Source organism: Patagioenas fasciata, chromosome 1 (assembly GCF_037038585.1).
Source record: "Patagioenas fasciata isolate bPatFas1 chromosome 1, bPatFas1.hap1, whole genome shotgun sequence".
Taxonomy (NCBI): Eukaryota; Metazoa; Chordata; class Aves; order Columbiformes; family Columbidae; genus Patagioenas; species Patagioenas fasciata.
Genome location: NC_092520.1, coordinates 33,600,744 through 33,618,879, shown reverse-complemented (window position 1 = coordinate 33,618,879; position 18,136 = coordinate 33,600,744). Strand labels below are relative to the sequence as shown.

Genomic DNA, 18,136 nt, shown 5'->3' with positions numbered 1-18,136 from the left:
TCCAACTAAGTCTGGTACACAAAACCAATGATTTCTTTAAGTCTTATGCTGCAGTTTGCACAAAGTGAAAAAAGATATTGCCACCTCTGTTATAGACTCAATAAATATCTAGACCACAACAGGGGATTGGCTCATGTACCTAGTTCATCTCTGCTCACCGTCAGGTTTCCTTGCTGTCAGGAATTTCCAAGGTTATCTTAACAATAAAAGTTGCTTGGATTCAGACCAAGTTGTCTACATCTGTGATTGCAAAGCAGTATCTAGGGATGACAGATGTTTAGCTATTTTGGCTTGCTTTTCAGCTAGTGTTGCTCAGTGAACTTTTGGAGGCATTGCAGGAGCTGAAACCTGCTTGTTAGGCACCTGCGACTGTCTCATGGGCTGGCAACAGAGCTCAGGAGTGTCCTGAAGTGGGTACCATGGGGAGGTCATAACTTTCCTTAAGAAAACGACTGCAAAGCATATGCTCAAAACCCAGTCTTTCAAGGTAAATCATGCCAACAGCAAATACATTTTGATCCTTCTTTTCTTTAGGATGAAATGTCCAGGCTTTTGCAGCAACACAAATCTGGTGATATCCAGAGGTCTGAGATTTTGACCCAAAGTCTGTCTTTCTCTTTCTTTCTTTCTCTTCCTTTCTTCATTTCTTTCTTTCTTTCTTTCTTTCTTTCTTTCTTTCTTTCTTTCTTTCTTTCTTTCTTTCTTTCTTTCTTTCTTTCTTTCTTTCTTTCTTTCTTTCTTTCTTTCTTTCTTTCTTTCTTTCTTTCTTTCTTTCTTTCTTTTTCTTTCTCTCTTTCTTCCTTCCTTCCTTCCTTCCTACCTGCCTGCCTGCCTACCTACCTACCTACCTACCTATCTCTACAGATCTGTGTGTGCATGTGTGTGTACATATATATAACTTCTCTGAGCTTCACTGAGGTCCACATGTAAATTGTCAACGTATGTTGACATAAATTGCCCTTTGCCAGAGTTAAAGAAGTTTCTTTAGTGTTGTTTTACCTCTGTTTTTAGGAAGACACAAAGGGCTCATGTGGTGAATCCATGTTGCCCAAGGGGAGCCCTAATATTCTATTGCACTGCCTTATAGGTACTGGCTACAATGCTATAGGAAAAGTAAAGTAGACCAGTATAATGACTGAACCACACCTCTGCTTTCTAGACTACCTAATACAGGAGATAACTCATGAACAGTGAGAAGAAATGTGGCTTTGCATTCTCCATCTGCAACAATCTAGACAGATCCAGGGCTGGTGCCATTGATCTCGCTACAAGGAAATGGTTAATCAGCGAAGTTTTAAAAACTGAAATATGTTATTTTGCTGGATTTTAGTGATATTTTAATGAATGAAAAATAAAATTACCATTTTGGTTTCTTAATTTATTGTATTTAATTCTGTATGTTTCTAAATTTTTTTAATTTATTTATAGAGAAACCGTCATGTACATGGTGTTGGTCTATATTGTGTTCAAAATATTTCTATATTAAACTTGTGCTTATATGCCAAGCACTGGTCAAATGTCCCTCAGAATAATTAAAGATCTAAATGCTTGGAATAAGTCTTGATTAAGTATGGAAACTTCCCAGAATGAAAAGAAAACCCCTGCTAACATAGACTTCTTAAACATCTTGCAAAAACCCACATTCAGTTGCTCCAAGCAATGGCTAGCCATACGGAAGAAATTGTCCAGACTTCTCACATTGTCTGGCTTAGTTCAGGAAACCTCTAGGCCTTACTACATAAAGAAAAGCTTCCTTATAAAAGATTAACTCCTAAAATATTCAATTCAAAACAGATTCTGGGAACAGATGGCTCTAAAACTCTGTATTGTATTGTATAACCTCTAGAGAAGCTGGACTGGAAGCTAGTTAAGAATCAAATATTCTTATAGTTGGTCCTCTTTCCTCCCTTTCTCCTGGTTTTAAATCTATCTGGGTTATTTTACACATTTCCCAGTTACTTAATGAGTTATTTACCAGAGGACTGTATGTGGTGATAATATCAGTCCGCAAAATCAGCGACAGAGCGACATAGCATTAACAACTAACGGTGAGCAATGCAGTACTCAGAGAGACAGTAGGGTGCATCTCTGCTCCATGCTCCAAGGATGCAACACTTTGCACTGTCCTTCTCCGGCTTCCCAAACATGTTTCATAGTTAGAACAGAGGCTGTTGTGTTGACAGCTAGATAGCCTAAGTTTAATCTGGATGATTCTGAAACAGTGGCAAGAATCACAGTTTCTTGTGACCTGGCACACAGTAAAGTAGCATGCTTGGCCACCACATGGGGAAAGAATGACAGACACAATTGCTAAACACTTTGTGAAAATAAATACAACTCTAAGGGGTATGAAGAGTTGCTTGTTTGATATTTTTTTAAAAATTTCTTTAACGTGAATAATTTTATTTCTTTGCTTCTCACTTTCTACGTTAACTATTAAAGATGGGAATCTTCTAGCTGCACCATTGAAAAAGATTAACTCGTTAAGCATGCCTAGAAAAAAAACCAAGCAAGCAAGCAAGCAAGCAAACACATACCATAATATGCTATCTCGCACAAGTTATTCTAACCCTAAAGAGGGTATAAAAGAATGGGTGATGCCTGTCAGAGGTGAGGTGTAGCACTGCATCGGAGGGGCACATTGAAATATAGCTCATGAGGGCAATTTAAATGCTAGGGATTGGGACAGTCGCATGTATGTCATGTAGTCAAGGAATAAAGACATTTTAAGAACCGGGCCTTCAATATGAAGGATGCTTTTAACAGGTTGTCTTATTATGAGAGCGTTTCTAAGGTAGATGATGACAGAAAATGAGCAGAAAAAAACCCACTGAAGTATTCCGAAGGTTGTGTTTTCGCTGTTAAAGCACAGGTGGACAGACAGACGTTATATATTTCTAGCAGGTGGCTGAGTATCATTGCCATTGGCATAGAAATGGCAGAGGAATGGGGGAAAGCTAACAGGGCAAGTGATGAAATACATTGGAGGGAAATCTGCTCCCCTGCTCTGACTTCTGGATGGTTCCTGCTTTTAAGGAATAATACACTGAAAAGCATCAAATGCTGCTTACCTTTCAATTTTTCAGCCAACAAAGCAGCTTCGTGTTCAGAATAATGCATTATTGCCGGAGGAGAAGGAGGGCGCAGTCTGTCTTCTTCCATTTTGCGTCTGTGGCGTTCTTCTCTGGCCAGCATTCTTTGTTTACATTCCCATTCATAAAAGTCATCTCTTGCCTGAGCAAAATCAACATGAAGGCGACCTGAATCCTTTTTGTCTGTGCTAGATCCTAATCTCATGCGGTAACCTGTAACCAACAAGCAGAATTAACTGTTGCAGAACTTCTTTGCTTATTTTTTTTTCCTTACCACCCCCCCAAATGCAGTTAAGTAAAAATATACATTAACAGATTCCCACATATCTACCCAGTATCTATCGATTGTTGTGGTTTCACAGAAAAATAAATATTCATCCACCCATTTTTCCTCACAATCTTCTGCATCACCTGCCAACACAGTAGATGAGCTGAAAAAGTTGACTCAAATGAACAGAATTTACATGCCTGTTTAGCAGTCCTTCAAAATGTGTAATTTTTCCACCTGATACTTCCAAGCTTAATAAGTGCAAAGGCCAGATAAACAAAAAATAATTACTAAAAAAGGATCTCTTTTGGTCTGAATGTAAAGTTTGTTTTCCCCTGATCCTGTTGAGTTCACGTGCAGTTCAGTGGTTTTCTCATCCTGCCAAAGGAATTGGAAGTTTGGAGAAAGGCTGAATTTTATAAAAATCATGACCAAAGAAAAATTAGAAAATTGTGCTAAATAAATTACTGGGCCACAAAGAAGGTGGTGGCATTGATCACAGAATCACAGGATGTTAGGGGTTGATAGGGACCTTGAAAGATCATCCAGTCTAATTCTCCTGCCAGAGCAGGAACACCTAGATGATGCTAGATCTCAAATTTCAAGGCTTTACAGTTGCAAACACTACTTCCCAGTTCCCTATTGGAAATACTCTGGCAACAAATATAAACCACCTACAAATGAATTAAATTCAGCATTCTTTAAAGTAATTTTAAAAGTGTGGATGGATGTATTAGACAGTTGTAAAACCTCTTTTAGATCAAATACTGAAACCTGTTGTGCCTCATCTTCAGAGATGTTCTATATATTCCTAATTGAGTCAATACATGGCTAGCTAAAGCTAGAAGACTGCAAAGGCTTTGTCAGGGCTACATAGCAGTACAACAGGGCCCTGCTCTGAACTAAAACCTCTGACTCCTGTTAGAGGACAAACAAATCCTGCCAAAGCTATAAAAGGAGCCTTTTTGTGACCATAATGTGGAAAAACACACACTGGGCACTTATCTTTTCCAAGTTTTATTTCCAAGGCCAAAGATGCTCACAGAGCAGTTTCTCTAACTTTTAAAATGCTGATTCAGAGAAAGTGTGAGAAAACACTATGTAGAAAGCTGCAAACCGAGCCCTCAGATACAGGTAAAATTAACCAGTCTGCACAGGACTAGCTCTAATTTTTTGGTGCAAATCCGCTGCTGTTGCCTCAGAAGCAGAGCAGCCCAGCAGAGACTTCTCAAATCACGGGATGCTGTAGAGATGAACCTCGTGCTGAGCTGGCATATAGAAGGCTCTTCAGATACATACACTGCTGCAAACACTGTGTAAGAACTCCAGGGGCAGGAAACTTCTGTTCGGAATGGCAGGAAAAATGGTGTTTGCCAGTTTTAACAGCAAGTCAAGAGAACCTACCTTTCAGTTTTGTGGTTTGCCTGTGGTTTGAAGAGCTTCAGTACCTCATCACCACTGTTAAAATTCAGTTTTGAACTCTCTCCAGAGACAGTGAAGTTAAACTTGTCTAGTCAATTAGGACCATCTTTGCAAAAAAGCATATCTAGGTATGACCTGTTTGTTTCACTGCTGTAGAAACATCCCGCTGTATGAATACAAGGGACTGTCTGTGCTACAGCACATGTAAGACAATAGCTTCGAAGACTTTAAATATCCACGTGTAGTGGTTTTTCCAAAAAGAAACAATCCAGGTGCATTTTGATTTGACGTTTTCCTTTCAGACTTCTTGTGGAATTCAGCTAAGTAGCCTGTCAATAAGGAAGTGGTACAACTTTCATTTTCCAGCAAGGACTCCAAACCCAGAAAATACTCAAGCTAACTGTTTATGAGGTCCCTCAAAGCCAGAAGGTATCAAAAATCTCCATGAAACCTACAAAATCTGGTCTCCAAGGTTCACAAGCTTGGGGTAAAATAGGACTGAGTATTACAAGAGAGGAAAAAAAGGGGATTGTTTATTTTAAAGGCCCTCTATTTTGCTCTGCTTCCTCTTGCACAGGGGATGAAACACAACTTTTTCCCCCTGAAGGCTATTTGTAGTCATACACTTAGTTCTAGTCACAAGGTGTTGAAGGGAAGAATTACAGATACACTATATTCAGTGAGACACAGCACAAAAAGAGTGTGAGTGACCTTTCAGAGCTGGCCCCTGAACTAATGAGGGGGGAATTATGTGGTTTTATCCATAGAGGTGTAGGCACGAAGGGGCCAGCCGAAAGGGGTCAAGTACCCTGATAACCGTGACAAATGTTAACCCCCTCCCAGCTCGACTCGCCAGCTATGTTCCTCAAATAGTGATTGCTCTGTGCCAAAATGCCATTATCAGGATTGTGAAAGGACACTGCCAAGGTGCCAGGTCTCATGAACCTAAAATTAGATCTCCCAGCTGGGCTGTACTTTCCAGGAAGACACAGTTTCTCTTCCTCTCCCCCATCTTTTGCCTCCATTGATGACCACATTGGGCACGGACAGACCGAGAAATGCAGCACTACAGGATGCAAGGCTCTCATGGACCTCAAAGCCCCATTTAATCTGAATAAAGAACAGGTTGCATGTGCACTGGCAAAGCTGAGTTTTACTAAAGTGGCCCTCATTTTGAAGTAAACGGGGATAATGGGAAAAAAATAGAATAAATTGCAGTCCAAGACCCAGAACTCTTCATAGCACTCGACAAATCATAGAATCATAGAATGTCCTGAGTTGGAAGGGACCCACAAGGTTCACTGAGTCCAACTCCTGTCCCTGCACAGGACAACCCCACAGTTCACACCATGTGTCTGAGGGTGTTGTCCAGCCTCTTCTTGAACACTGTCAGGCTTGGGGACGTGACACCTCCCTGGGGAGCCTGTTCCAGTGCTCCACCACCCTCTGGGGGAAGAACCTTTTCCTAACATCCAACCTGAACCTCTCCTGGCACATCTTCCTGCCATTCCCTCGGGTTCTGTCATTGGTCATTAAAGAGAAGAGATCAGCACCTGCCCCTCCTCCTCCCCTTGTGAGGAAGCTGTAGACCATGATGAGGTCTCCTCTTAGCCTCCTCTTCTCCACGTTGACCAAACCAAGTGACTTTAGCCACTCCTCACACAGCTTCCCCTCTAAACCCTTCACTAACTTTGTGGTTCCCTTTAGGTAAACAGTTTAAGTGTCTCTGAATTAACAGATTCTTGAAATTGCCCATGAATCACAGTGAAAATATCTCACTTCTTGTTTAAGTCCTAAGACTGAAGGTGACCAGCCAGCCAGGAGGTTTCCACCAGCACGGAAACCTGGAATAACCTGGGCTGGAAAGACCTTTCATGTCATCTAGTCCAACCCCCCTCTTAGAGCAGGGCCAACTTCAAAGTCAGATCAGATTGCTCAGAGCATCTTTCTTCTAACAAAAAAAGCAAATGCCCCTGTCATGGCTTCTTGCACCCTCCTAAATCAGGCATTGCAGACACTACAGGAACAATGGCCTGGCCAGTGAAGAACAGACTCTGTGATGGGTGAATAGCCTGCAAGATGCTGTGTAGCAAGGTGTGCACAACTGGCAGGTCTTATTTCATATGTGGGATCCTCAGGCAACCATTCAGGTTGGCAGCTCTGAGCTGCAGGGTCACTCGAGGCTCGCTCTTTTCCAATACCCTGTCTCCTTATTGATGTTCAAGGGTATTTAAATGTATGAGAGAACCACCTGCCATTGTCTCCCCTTCACGCATGGGCAATGAATTGCCCTCACAGAGCCCTTTCCCCATCTCTTTGCTCAGGACTGCAGCTAGCACTGACTGCCTGCCAGGCTTGTCATTTTTAATTTTAGTTTTGTATACAATGGAAGAGGAACAGACTTTGAGAACTCGCCAAGATCCTCACTTTAAAGGAATAGCAACAGGAAAAATTAATGAGGGTGCTAAATAAAAATCAAACACAGTATTTTCATATCACAGGTCTAGTCAAAACTCCATGGCTTGACTTACCTTTGAGTGTTGCTATATTGGGGACTGGCCAATAGTTGATCTCAAAGTGTTGATGATGATTATCAAGAACATAAAGAAAACCAGTGCATGGTACTAAATGGAAACTCACAGGGGAAAATATCAGCACAGGAAAAATGCATACAAAAGCTTTTGGGGTATAAAGAGGTCTATCTCAAGCCACCTGTTTGTCTCATATTTCCAAATTCAGGGTCATCAATATTTCCAGGAGCTACTGAATTGTCAGCTACAAGAGTAAAGTACATACAGTTTGGAGAAAGGACTTTCCCATGGGCTGGTATGTTGATTTTAGAAAGTCTTTTTCTCAGGAGATCAATATGTAACTTTCAGGGCTAAATGAAAACTGCCCTCCCTCAAGTCATCTTTTTTATCATAGTCTTCAACCCATCTCTACTCAATCTCCTTTTCATACAGGTTTATTTGGGAATAGAAAAGAAAAAAAAAACAGTGATTAAACTACTTGCTGGGTTTGTAATCACTTGCACTGTTCTGATGATAAGCGTGGGATAAATACAGAGTTTGATGAGATTAGATGGGGTAGACAGATAAAACTGATTAGGTAGACAAATTTATCATTATATTGCAGATATCAAAGACATGGCTTTCCCCTAATATAACATGCACACTATATTAACCACAAATTCTGTTGGTACATCTCTTTTGTCTCTAATGGGGAAAAGAATATAAATTAATAATATTCTTTATCCCCATCATTTTAGAATACATTGTGTTTGAGAATGGAATAAAGACTTGTCAAAAAAATGCCAATATTTCAACACAAATATAATGTACCCCTGTCTAGTGTCAGACCTCCTTGTTCTGCAGTGGTGGGAAACAGTCAGTGCTCCCTCTTCCACCTGCAGATTCCAGCACTGGTGGTAAAAAGAAGTGAAACTTGGCTGCAGTGTGCCCCCATTTTCCTTCCTCCTCCCTAACAGCTCTCCTGGGTTTTTTTTGGTTTTGTTTTGCTTGTTTGTTTGTTTGTTTTTGTTGTTGTTGTTGTTGGTTTTTTTTGTTTTTTTACTTTTCCTGATCTGGTCAGAGACACTAAGTACAATGCTTTAAAAGACAGAAAAGGTGTGGAGGAAAGTTGGAAGCTGGGAAATGTGCGGCTTCTTCCTGCTACTATGATGCCTGTAATCTGTCCCAATGAACTACAGCATTATGGAAGTAATAAGTGAATAAAGAAATAGATGAAAAGGATGGAAACTGTAAAGAGAGGATGAGGACAGAAGAAGAAATGAAGTGAAAATTAACAAAAAAAAAAAAAGAAAGAAAAAAAGAAAAAAAAAAGGAAAAAACTAAAAAAACAGCATGGAATGAAGATCTGGAAGAAACCTGAAAATACAGCAATATTTCAAAGCCATCTTTGTGTAGACCTCATAAAACTCACAATTTTCTGTAGCTCTTCAAACAGATCGTTAAAGCAAGCAGCCAAGTTAGAAAATACACCCCACAAACCCAAACACAAAACCATTTGTGAAACGAAAGAGCGAGGTTTTTCCTGACCAGATATTTCAAAAGATCAGATCTTCCTTTCTTCCTTTCTTTCTCTTTCTTTCTTTCTTTCTTTCTTTCTTTCTTTCTTTCTTTCTTTCTTTCTTTCTTTCTTCCTTCCTTCCTTCCTTCCTTCCTTCCTTCCTTCCTTCCTTCCTTCCTTCCTTCCTTCCTTCCTTCTTTCCTTCTTTCTCTCTTTCTCTCCTCTCTTTCTTTCTCTCTCTCTCTCTCTTTCTCTCTTTCTCTCTTTCTTTCATGCAATTTGAGAGGCCACTTGTTTCTGCCTGTGTCAGCTTCCCACAGACACCTACAGGACATTGAGGTTCTGTCCTTACTGCTAAAGAGAAGATGATCAGGGTGGGGGCTCAAACAAGGTATATCTAATCACTAGCTGCCTCCCAGGCTCCATGTTTGATGGGCCCAGTGGGTCCCTTCAAGGTCACCCTACACAGGGTGGGTGGTTGTAAGCCAGTCTGTGTCAGCTTGTCTTGGCCAAGGAACAATCCCTGGCCCTTCTTTATTTAATAATACCTTCCATGTGGGGCAAAACAATACTTGTGAGTCTCTCTAGGAGACAGGATCCAGCTCAGAAAGGTGAAGAAGAGCTCAGTTAGGAAGGCAATCCTCATGTGAAGGAGCCTGTAAACTTAAGAGGGCATGGACAGTCACTGAAGCCTGATATGTGAAAGCAGAATTGGTTTTCCTCTTTTTTTTCTTTTTCTTTTTTTTTCCTTCTTTCTTTTTCCCTGTGAGTTAGAGTAATTATTATTATTATTATTATTATTATTATTATTATTATTATTATTATTATTATTATTATTATTATTATTATTATTTTCTTTGTTGGAAAATAAAAGAGATTCTGAAATTTTACACCTGAGTTTCTGTGGCCCTCATTGTCGTGGGAGGCAACAGACATAGCCTACAGATGGGGCTTGGAATCCAACCCATGCAGTAACTGAATACGTGTACGCATAAAGACAGACTTTATTCAGGCTGCACTGCAAATCTATAAAAATATGCCAATGAAATTGCCAGCCTATCAGAGAAATTGGCACTGGAAAACAGCAGTGTTCCTGGCCTAGTGCCCTTCTCTTTCTACAACCTGCGAGCAAAACTATATAAACCTGTGTAAATCAAAAATAAGACTGTTCTGTAGTGAATTTTAGGATCTGTTGCATTGTTGTGGGATGGCAGAAAACTGCTCCCGGGTAAGCAACACACAAAACCACACACAAGTCTTGGCAGACACAGAGAAACACAGAGTTGCCCCTTGCCACTTCAAGCTACAGCCACTGAGCTCAAGAAAGACTTGCTGAGATAAAAGCTAGGAAAATAAGCGAACATTAGCATCACAAAATACAAATGAGAAGCAAGGAAAATCCATTAAAGAATGTGAAGTACCAGAAAGGTAAATGGCTTTATCAACCATGAACTCCTCTGCAAAACGAATGTGACAAAAATTCTTCTTGCTTTTCCGAATTGCTGTTATATCTCCACACTGCTCAAAGACTTCCTGAATAATTTCCTCCGTTGCATTTTCTGGTAATCCTCCAACAAACACTGTTTTACACCCAGGAGGTCTTTCTCTTGTCGAAGGTGGTGGAAGATCTAAGTCAAAACAGAAATCACATTGGAATACAAAATTTGTCTTTTGATCCATTGCCTCTATTCATTTCCCTAATCAGTTCTGGGCAGCAACAGTTATTTGACATAGTATGGAGGTGGGAGAAAAGGAGAAGCAAAATAATTGAACATTGCAGAGATTGTCCAAAAGTGATTACTTGAATCTAAACCTTTTCAAGTTTTAGGTGGCGTTTCAGAGATTAACTCCTGCCACAGTGGGTTGTTTTCCAGGACAAATGGTAAAGTCTAAAAGGTTCTTTCTTTTCGCTACACCAAAAAATAGAAAATATTCTGTTTCAAAGCAAGGGAGCTTCTGCAACTGATTTGACCCTGTGCATAGATCTCAAGCACTGAACTTAATAATCTCTGGCTCATACTCATCACTCGCCACACTCGCCAAGTGCGTGGGCCCTCTGCAAGCCAGCCCATGCTGTGTACACCCTGGGTGCTTGGGCTGGATGGACACCTTTCCCTGGTCTTAGCATAATTTCATTTCTGTCTCAGAGTACAAGAGTGCAGCAAACAGAAAAACAAAGTAGGAAACACAACGAAGTGACAGCATGATGAAAATCCTCCACCCGTTATCTGTTTTGTCTTGTTGCCAGATAATGGAGCAGATGCCAGCACAAGGGAAGGATAACCTCGCTGTTTACAAGTGCTCATGAAATGAAGTGGCTAGAAATGTTATTTATATATATATATATATATATATATATATATATACATATAATATATACACACTTAAATCATGAAAACTATTACATTTTTGAAAGCTGTATAAAAATATACTCTGTCATAACACTTCACCTTGTTTATATGTAGATTACTAGAACATTCCTCTAACAGTAGTTATCTAAGAAGGAATCTGATTCATGTAACAGTTTTTTTGGCCCTTTAACACAATAAATGGGGTTATGACCTTAAGATATACATATTCACACACACAGCCAGTTTGATTAAACCATGATCTGGCTATGCGGCAAATCCAGAGCACTAGACTTTTTCCTTAATTTTCTCTTTTGTCATCAGAGTGATAGTGAAACTCACTGATCTGAGGGCTCTGAAACTAAACTCCTGGGGCTAACAAACACAAAATCAGGGTTTGTGCCTGAGCTGGTGGCTCAGAGGGAAGAGTCTTCCATTTGCACAGTGTCCCAGAAGGGGCAGAAGGAAGCCTGGTCCCTGATCTCAAACAGGAGAAGGAACTCATCTGCCATGCTGCCCCCCAAAAAATGTCAAGAGGGGGGACATAGTCCCTCTTTCATTCCATCTCCCCCAAGGAGGGACCAGAGTCAGTCAGCGTTTTGGTGCAAGGTGCTGTCTTCAGGGACATGAGCCCAGACTGGTCCCATCTAACTGCAGGCATCTGAAGGTGTCCTTGTTTTGTTAAAAATCATGTTCTCTTTTAGTGAATTTGCCTGTCAGCTAAAGCCTTCTTATTAGCTGCATTTTCCTGAAAACCAGATACATGTTTCAGTATACATAGCAATGGTATGCAAGGTTACTGATAAGGATGGATATAGATCCCGCGAGACAGGCAATGAGAAACAGGTGACCAAAAACTGACCAACTAAGTATTACATCCCATTCACATGATACTTCATATAAAAGTGGGAGATCATGAGGTTCTTGTCTCTTTTTCCTTATGGCTGACATTAGGAGAGGACCTGTGAACTGAGGCCTAGTGACATAATGAATCCAGTTCCGGTTGGCTGCAGAGTCCAACCCAGGACTTCAGGTGCTGGCCCTTCATCTGCTGGAGCAGTTACCGGGACTTTCAAGATTGGTTTTGTATATTTTGTATTATTTCCTCTATTCTTATCAGTAGCATTAGTAAAACATTTTTAGTTTTTCTAACTCTCTTCTGTCTGTCCTTCTTTCCCTCCCGATCACCTGTCCTTAGTGGGAAAGGGGGGAGGGGGAGGGGCTGAAGGGGGAAGGAAGGGGAGAGGGGGTTAACAATACATCTGCCATGGTTTTATTGTCACCCCACAATCAAACCTCAACAGAAGGGGAGCACAGAGATGATCAACACCATATAAGCATTATATTTTGCGGCCTTCTCATGTAAAGGAAAGACAGATTTCTACTATGAGAAGTGTAGATCTTCAGGCTCTGTTAGCTTTGTTTAAGTAATTACTTTTCTTTTTTTTGTACAAGTTGTGTAGGTTATTTTATATGACCCTACAGAGATGAACAAGCATGCTCTGATATACCATGCTCTACACACAGAATAGCCCTTAGGAGGAAACACCATAGAATCACAGAATCATAGAATCATTTAGGTTGGAAGAGATCTATAAAATCATCAGGTCCAACTGTTCACCTACCCACCTACACTTTGCTTAAAAAACTTGATTTTTATTAGATAAAAAAATATTTAATCCAGTGTATTTAGGAAAATAACATTTTTTCATCAGATCCACTTACTTGGGTTTGGAGGGAAGAGTGTGCAGCTTTTGCAGTGAATTATTTCTTTGACTACAGGCACATCTGTTGGTGGTGGTGGTGGCACTAATCCCATGCCTGGTATCATTGGGTTAATCGGAGTGATTCCAGTCATCATGCTAAGGCTTGGATCAAAGCCTGGTACACAGATTGAATCTGTAAATATATAACATAAAATTCTGTCTTATAAATCGTGAAACTACTTGTTACTATTTTCTTCCACAGACAGTTTTGCTTTAGGCTTTTTTTTTTTTTTTTTTTCCCTACAATCATCACTGTTAAGAAAAGAAGAAAAAAGAAAAAATGAGAATGGGAAAAAGGCAGAGCAATAGGGAGGGAGGGGGAGGTGGATTTTCAGTGAAAAAAAAATCTATGCATAAAGAAGAGAATGTTACATAATTTAAAATATTAACATGACTGAGTAAAACATAGGACATTAAAGTGTAAAATCATGCACTGTGAATATCCATTATTATCTGGAATGCAATTTTCTGTTTCATAATGCTACTGTGATGTTTACATTGCCTTCTGACCAGAGTGTATGAAGACTATAATTTCATATCGATATGCCCTCTCCATCTAATTGTCAGACAGATTTATCACAACGCAGCCTTCTCACATTAAGTGATCTTGATTTTCGAAGACTACAGAGAAAGATCCATTTCTGGCTGTTTTATAGAAGTGTAGTTAGCCAAGACTTCTAACCATTTTTTCCCTGGAATATAAAGTTTCAGCTGCATAGAACGAGGTCTTTTTGAACCTCGGAATTAATTTCTACTTTTCCTGTTGTTTAATCAGATTAGTAGACTCCCTTCAACACATGTATTATTAAAATATACCACCATAGCCCCATAAAGTAAAATGCATATTTGGCAAACATTACTCTCTCTTCCTTCCTGATCTCTTTGCCAAGACTTCCATACATATTATTTAAAGCTGAAAGATTTACTGGGGAGCACCAGTGCTATAACACCAAGAATTGTAATAAGCAGATGTTTCAGATGAACTGAGAGCCAACTTCTGAAATTTGCTTTCGTTAAAAACAAGGCTTTGGGTTTCTTGCGGCATAATGAATAAAATATTTTGAGAGACCGATCTCTTTGTTGGCATAACACTGCTGCTATTTGGCATCATAAATTATTTAAAAGAAGAGAGTTACTTTGGTGTTCTACAGGTTTTCTGTGGAGCTTTCTGGCTAGCAACTGGAAAGTATTTTACGATACTTGTAAACGTGGGATTTGGTAGCTCGAGAGCTTGCTTGTTTTGAAGAGCAAAGGGCAAACAACTCCTTGTATATGATTTTTGGTTTCTATTTATATTTAGGAAATTTGAGCTACATTTGCTACAAGGCAGCATGATCAATAGAATGTGACCAGGGAGGCCTGTTTCTTCATCCTAAATCTGTTGCTGAGAAGTGACCCTGGGTCAGCCACTGACCTTTCTGTATCTTAATTTCTGCATCTGAAAAACAGGTACAATAATACTCACTTACTGGTGAGGATTAGCTCACATTTCCATAGCACTTTACAGGTGTTAAGCACTCTGTGGGGGCTGAAAATTAGCATTATGATTCCTGTAAAACATCCATAATCATCTTCTCTTGGAAAGACAACTGAGGATTGAGAACCTCTACTCCAACAGAGCTCATGTGTGCCTCGGCTGCATGCTCCCTGCTCTCTGCACACCGACTGAGCCTCCATCACTTTCTGGCAGCTCTGTACAACAAGCATAGCAAGTGCACAGCAGGCAGGGATTTGCTTTAGGCCTATTGAAGACTAGTATTAATGAAAACTCATGATATTACATTACTTTTTTTTTAATAAGTGGGCTTATGAAAAAGGATTTGCTCTGGGTGTGATGCTTTTTTTTCCAATACCAATGTATATGCATTGCTTTTCAGATTAATCTTTGAAACTTTAAGCCTGTCATTTATTCCACAGGATACAGTGGCGGCTGTATTAAATATTCATGGATAGTGAATGCTGGGAGATGAAGTCAGAGGTGAAAGGGCAACATATAATTCAAAGAAGTCCTTAGGCTATGTTAATTTGCTTGATCTCATTTTTAACATCAGACTTCTGAGAGTCACAGCAGGCCATCCTGTGCAGCACGCTCCTGCTGTGGGTAGAAGTCCATCACTGCTACCTGCTGCTAAAGCAGCCCACCGAGCTCCATGGAACACAAAGTGGAGCAACACAACAGCACTCAAAGCCTGGTGTCATACCGGTCCTCTCCTATGATCAGAGAAAACCGGGAGTGGAAAGATGTCAAGGGAGGCATCTTGTCCACTTCTCTGAACAAATGAAGCATCAGCTACAGTCCCAGACAGATACGAAATTTCACATGAAATCCCATATCCATAGTAGACCCACAGCATTCTGTGGTAAGGATGGATCAGTATAAGAAGATGGACCAAAAGCCAAGTCTCCCTGTCGTGTATGCATATTTCAGGTCCTATGTGACCACCAACGAAAAATAACATCATCCGGTGACTGCTACCACAAGTTGCATTTAATGATTGCTCTTCTCTCTTTGAAACAATCACTAGATACCTTTCAGCTTCTCTACAGAAGTAGCAAACTGAAACATCAGCAAACTCTGCTTAAACCAGAGATACATGGTCTCACCTAAAGCAAAGATGGCAGATTTCAATAAGGTACAGTTTTCTGAATATTCCTTTAGTGGTGGTGCCGATACAGAGAGGAACAAATCTAAGGGAGATGGCAACAAGGAAACTCATCTCCACAAACATTGTGAACATGGCCTTGCAAGAGAAATGGGAGGGAGAATTTTTAGGTTGCATGTCAATCAAAGCAGTGATTAAAGTGGAAGAAAATTATTTGACACTAATTCCTGCCACATCCAAGGAAAAGTGACTTTGTAAGTAACTTTTCCTGTGTTAAATAAGTACATGGCTTTGTCATCAGTTTCTTTTACAACCGAAATCAATCTAAAAGAGCACGAGCAGAGTGTTTGGGGCTAACACTCCCGAAATGTCCTTCTAGGTGTGCTGGGATTCTGTGCCTCCAGAAGGTGACTGTACTGAGGTATATTGAAGAGGACTCGGTCAATAACTCTTGAAAAATTCTTTATCTTCCAGGCACTAATCCAAACCCCACTCAGGTCAATAGCAAGATTACTGAAGGCATGAACAGCCTTTAACCAGGCATAGGTTTGCTTGCTCTGTCCTCTTGAATAAGTTGCTTCAATTTCCCAATGTGTTAAATTGAGAATGAAATGCTTTCATACACCACATGAGCACTGAAAGGATGCACAGGTATCATTTGTAGAGCATCCTGGAAATGAAAATAATTTTCTGAATACTAAAAACTATTACTATGCATTGCAATGACAGAAAATTCAGCTGGATTTCTGAACAATGAAGATCTTTTCCAGACTCCTGAAGAGATTGATGGTGCTTGTATCTACAGAGAAACTGATGCATGCGACCTGCATACTGCTGACAAATCATGAAGAGAGCCCACAGATGGGATGTCCATAGGAAATACTGGTCTGGACTCTGAGATGCAGAGAAAAAGGAACTGATAAAGTCACCGGAAAGGAAAGTCAATAAATCTGCCACATAGGATCCAGCAAAATCCCAAGTTTAACTATATCAATGCTACTGAGTGGTGCAATAATAGAAGCTGGATGTACAGCTCTTGTCTAGGGATAGGGGACAATCATCCATCATCACCACCACTGCAGTCTGCCCCAAGTTCTGGCATAATGCCTGTTTGGAGTAGGACCAGGACCAGAAGAACAGCAGAGTTAGAGCTGGAGACAACTCCGGTTGAACTTACTGGTAAGTTTGTTGGTATTCAGAATCAAAGATAATGGTAGAGTTATACAGGATTTCAAAAAATGGGAATCAACCCTGCCCATGTATTTTTTTTTTTAACAGATCCATTTGGACATATGTTTATTGAGATACTGTAGACATGAATATGCTACATTAAACACAAAAATACATTGAATGTCTATACTACACACCTGAAGAGGTAAACAAGTGATATTTTATGCTTTAAATGATCACAGCATTATTTTAAAGGGTTCTATACATACATTCATGCAGCCAGATAAGGGTTTATGATCTCTTGAAATTATAAATATCCACTTTGCAGAAAGGAGAAAATTTAAATTTGAAAAATGTTAGTAAATAATTACTAAACTAAATCACTCAAATGGGAAGTAATCAGAGGTGATAAAGAACTTCAAGAATGGAAAAGTATGTTGTTCAAATTTGATTCCCTGTGGATACTGTACATAAGGTTTGAATATTCATACATTTGTACAAGAAAGCAAAAGCACTGAATGTCAATATTTTCAAGTCCATATTCTGCCTATATTTGGCAAAATGACTTAATTCTTGTTTCATATAATAAGAAATTGGCATGATGGAGAACAATGAAAACCTAGGAAGAACACATATCTGGAACTGGCAGTCAAAGAGGTAAGAAGAAAAATCATCTTGAACACTGGAAGTAGTTTTTAAAGCTCCCTTTTCTTTCAAGCATAATATAGGAAGAAGAAAATGTTTCACATGAAATCTTTGGGTCTAGAAATATAGATGAACAATAAAATCCCTTTGAGGATAACTATTCTAACACAGTACATAGTCTAAACCAATTACTTTTATTAGTCTCCATTTTGGGAGTGCAGGAGCAACTTTGTCATCCATAAAAATAGCCACACAACCTTGGAGAAGCATCCTTCTTTCCTTCTTTGGCAACACTTGCTGTCTGAGTCACCTTCTGTTTTTGTCACATTATTGCTCTGCCCAAATAACATGGCTGCATACTCCTGCCAACTGTGCTTTTGGGAATTGCACTCCATCACCATTATTAAGCTACCACCACATTTTCACCAGCCTTTACCACAAGTTATACATCTGCCCATATTGTTTTTTAAGGGTATAATCCCCTACATGATTTTCAATATTAGCCCTTGGATGTGTCATTTTCTTTGCCTGCAACTGCCAGTTTTTTTCTGCAGTGTTTTACGAGAGCTGCAAAGTTGTATTTCTGTTGGATGCATAAGAAGACCCTGTGTGCAAACACGAATTTGTTTGTGTGCCCCTACTTGCACGCATGGAAGGTTTCCACCAGGGACATCATCAGCCATGTGGCTCAGACCTGCTGGTTGAACACACAGAATGGTGGTGAGTGGTGAAAACAATGATCTGAGAGCAAAATAGCTAACCAAAACAAAAAACACTAAAAGAGTCCCCATGG

At 39.9% G+C, this 18,136-nt stretch overlaps 1 protein-coding gene across 13 annotated transcripts in view; it reads right to left on the bottom strand.

Annotated features, from left to right (window-relative positions):
• Positions 1–18,136, bottom strand: part of ENOX1 (ecto-NOX disulfide-thiol exchanger 1) — a 368,503-nt gene that overhangs the window by 95,449 nt on the left and 254,918 nt on the right. For 11 of the 13 annotated variants that reach the window (XM_071805734.1, XM_071805720.1, XM_071805749.1 and 8 more), the window contains 3 exons: positions 12,885–13,058; positions 10,233–10,439; positions 3,072–3,305 (listed from right to left, as the gene is read on the bottom strand). In XM_071805734.1, the coding sequence (XP_071661835.1) occupies positions 3,072–3,305; positions 10,233–10,439; positions 12,885–13,058 (615 nt within the window). The remainder of the gene's footprint in view (positions 1–3,071; positions 3,306–10,232; positions 10,440–12,884; positions 13,059–18,136) is intronic. The other 2 variants (XM_071805770.1, XM_071805771.1) reach the window with 2 other exon arrangements.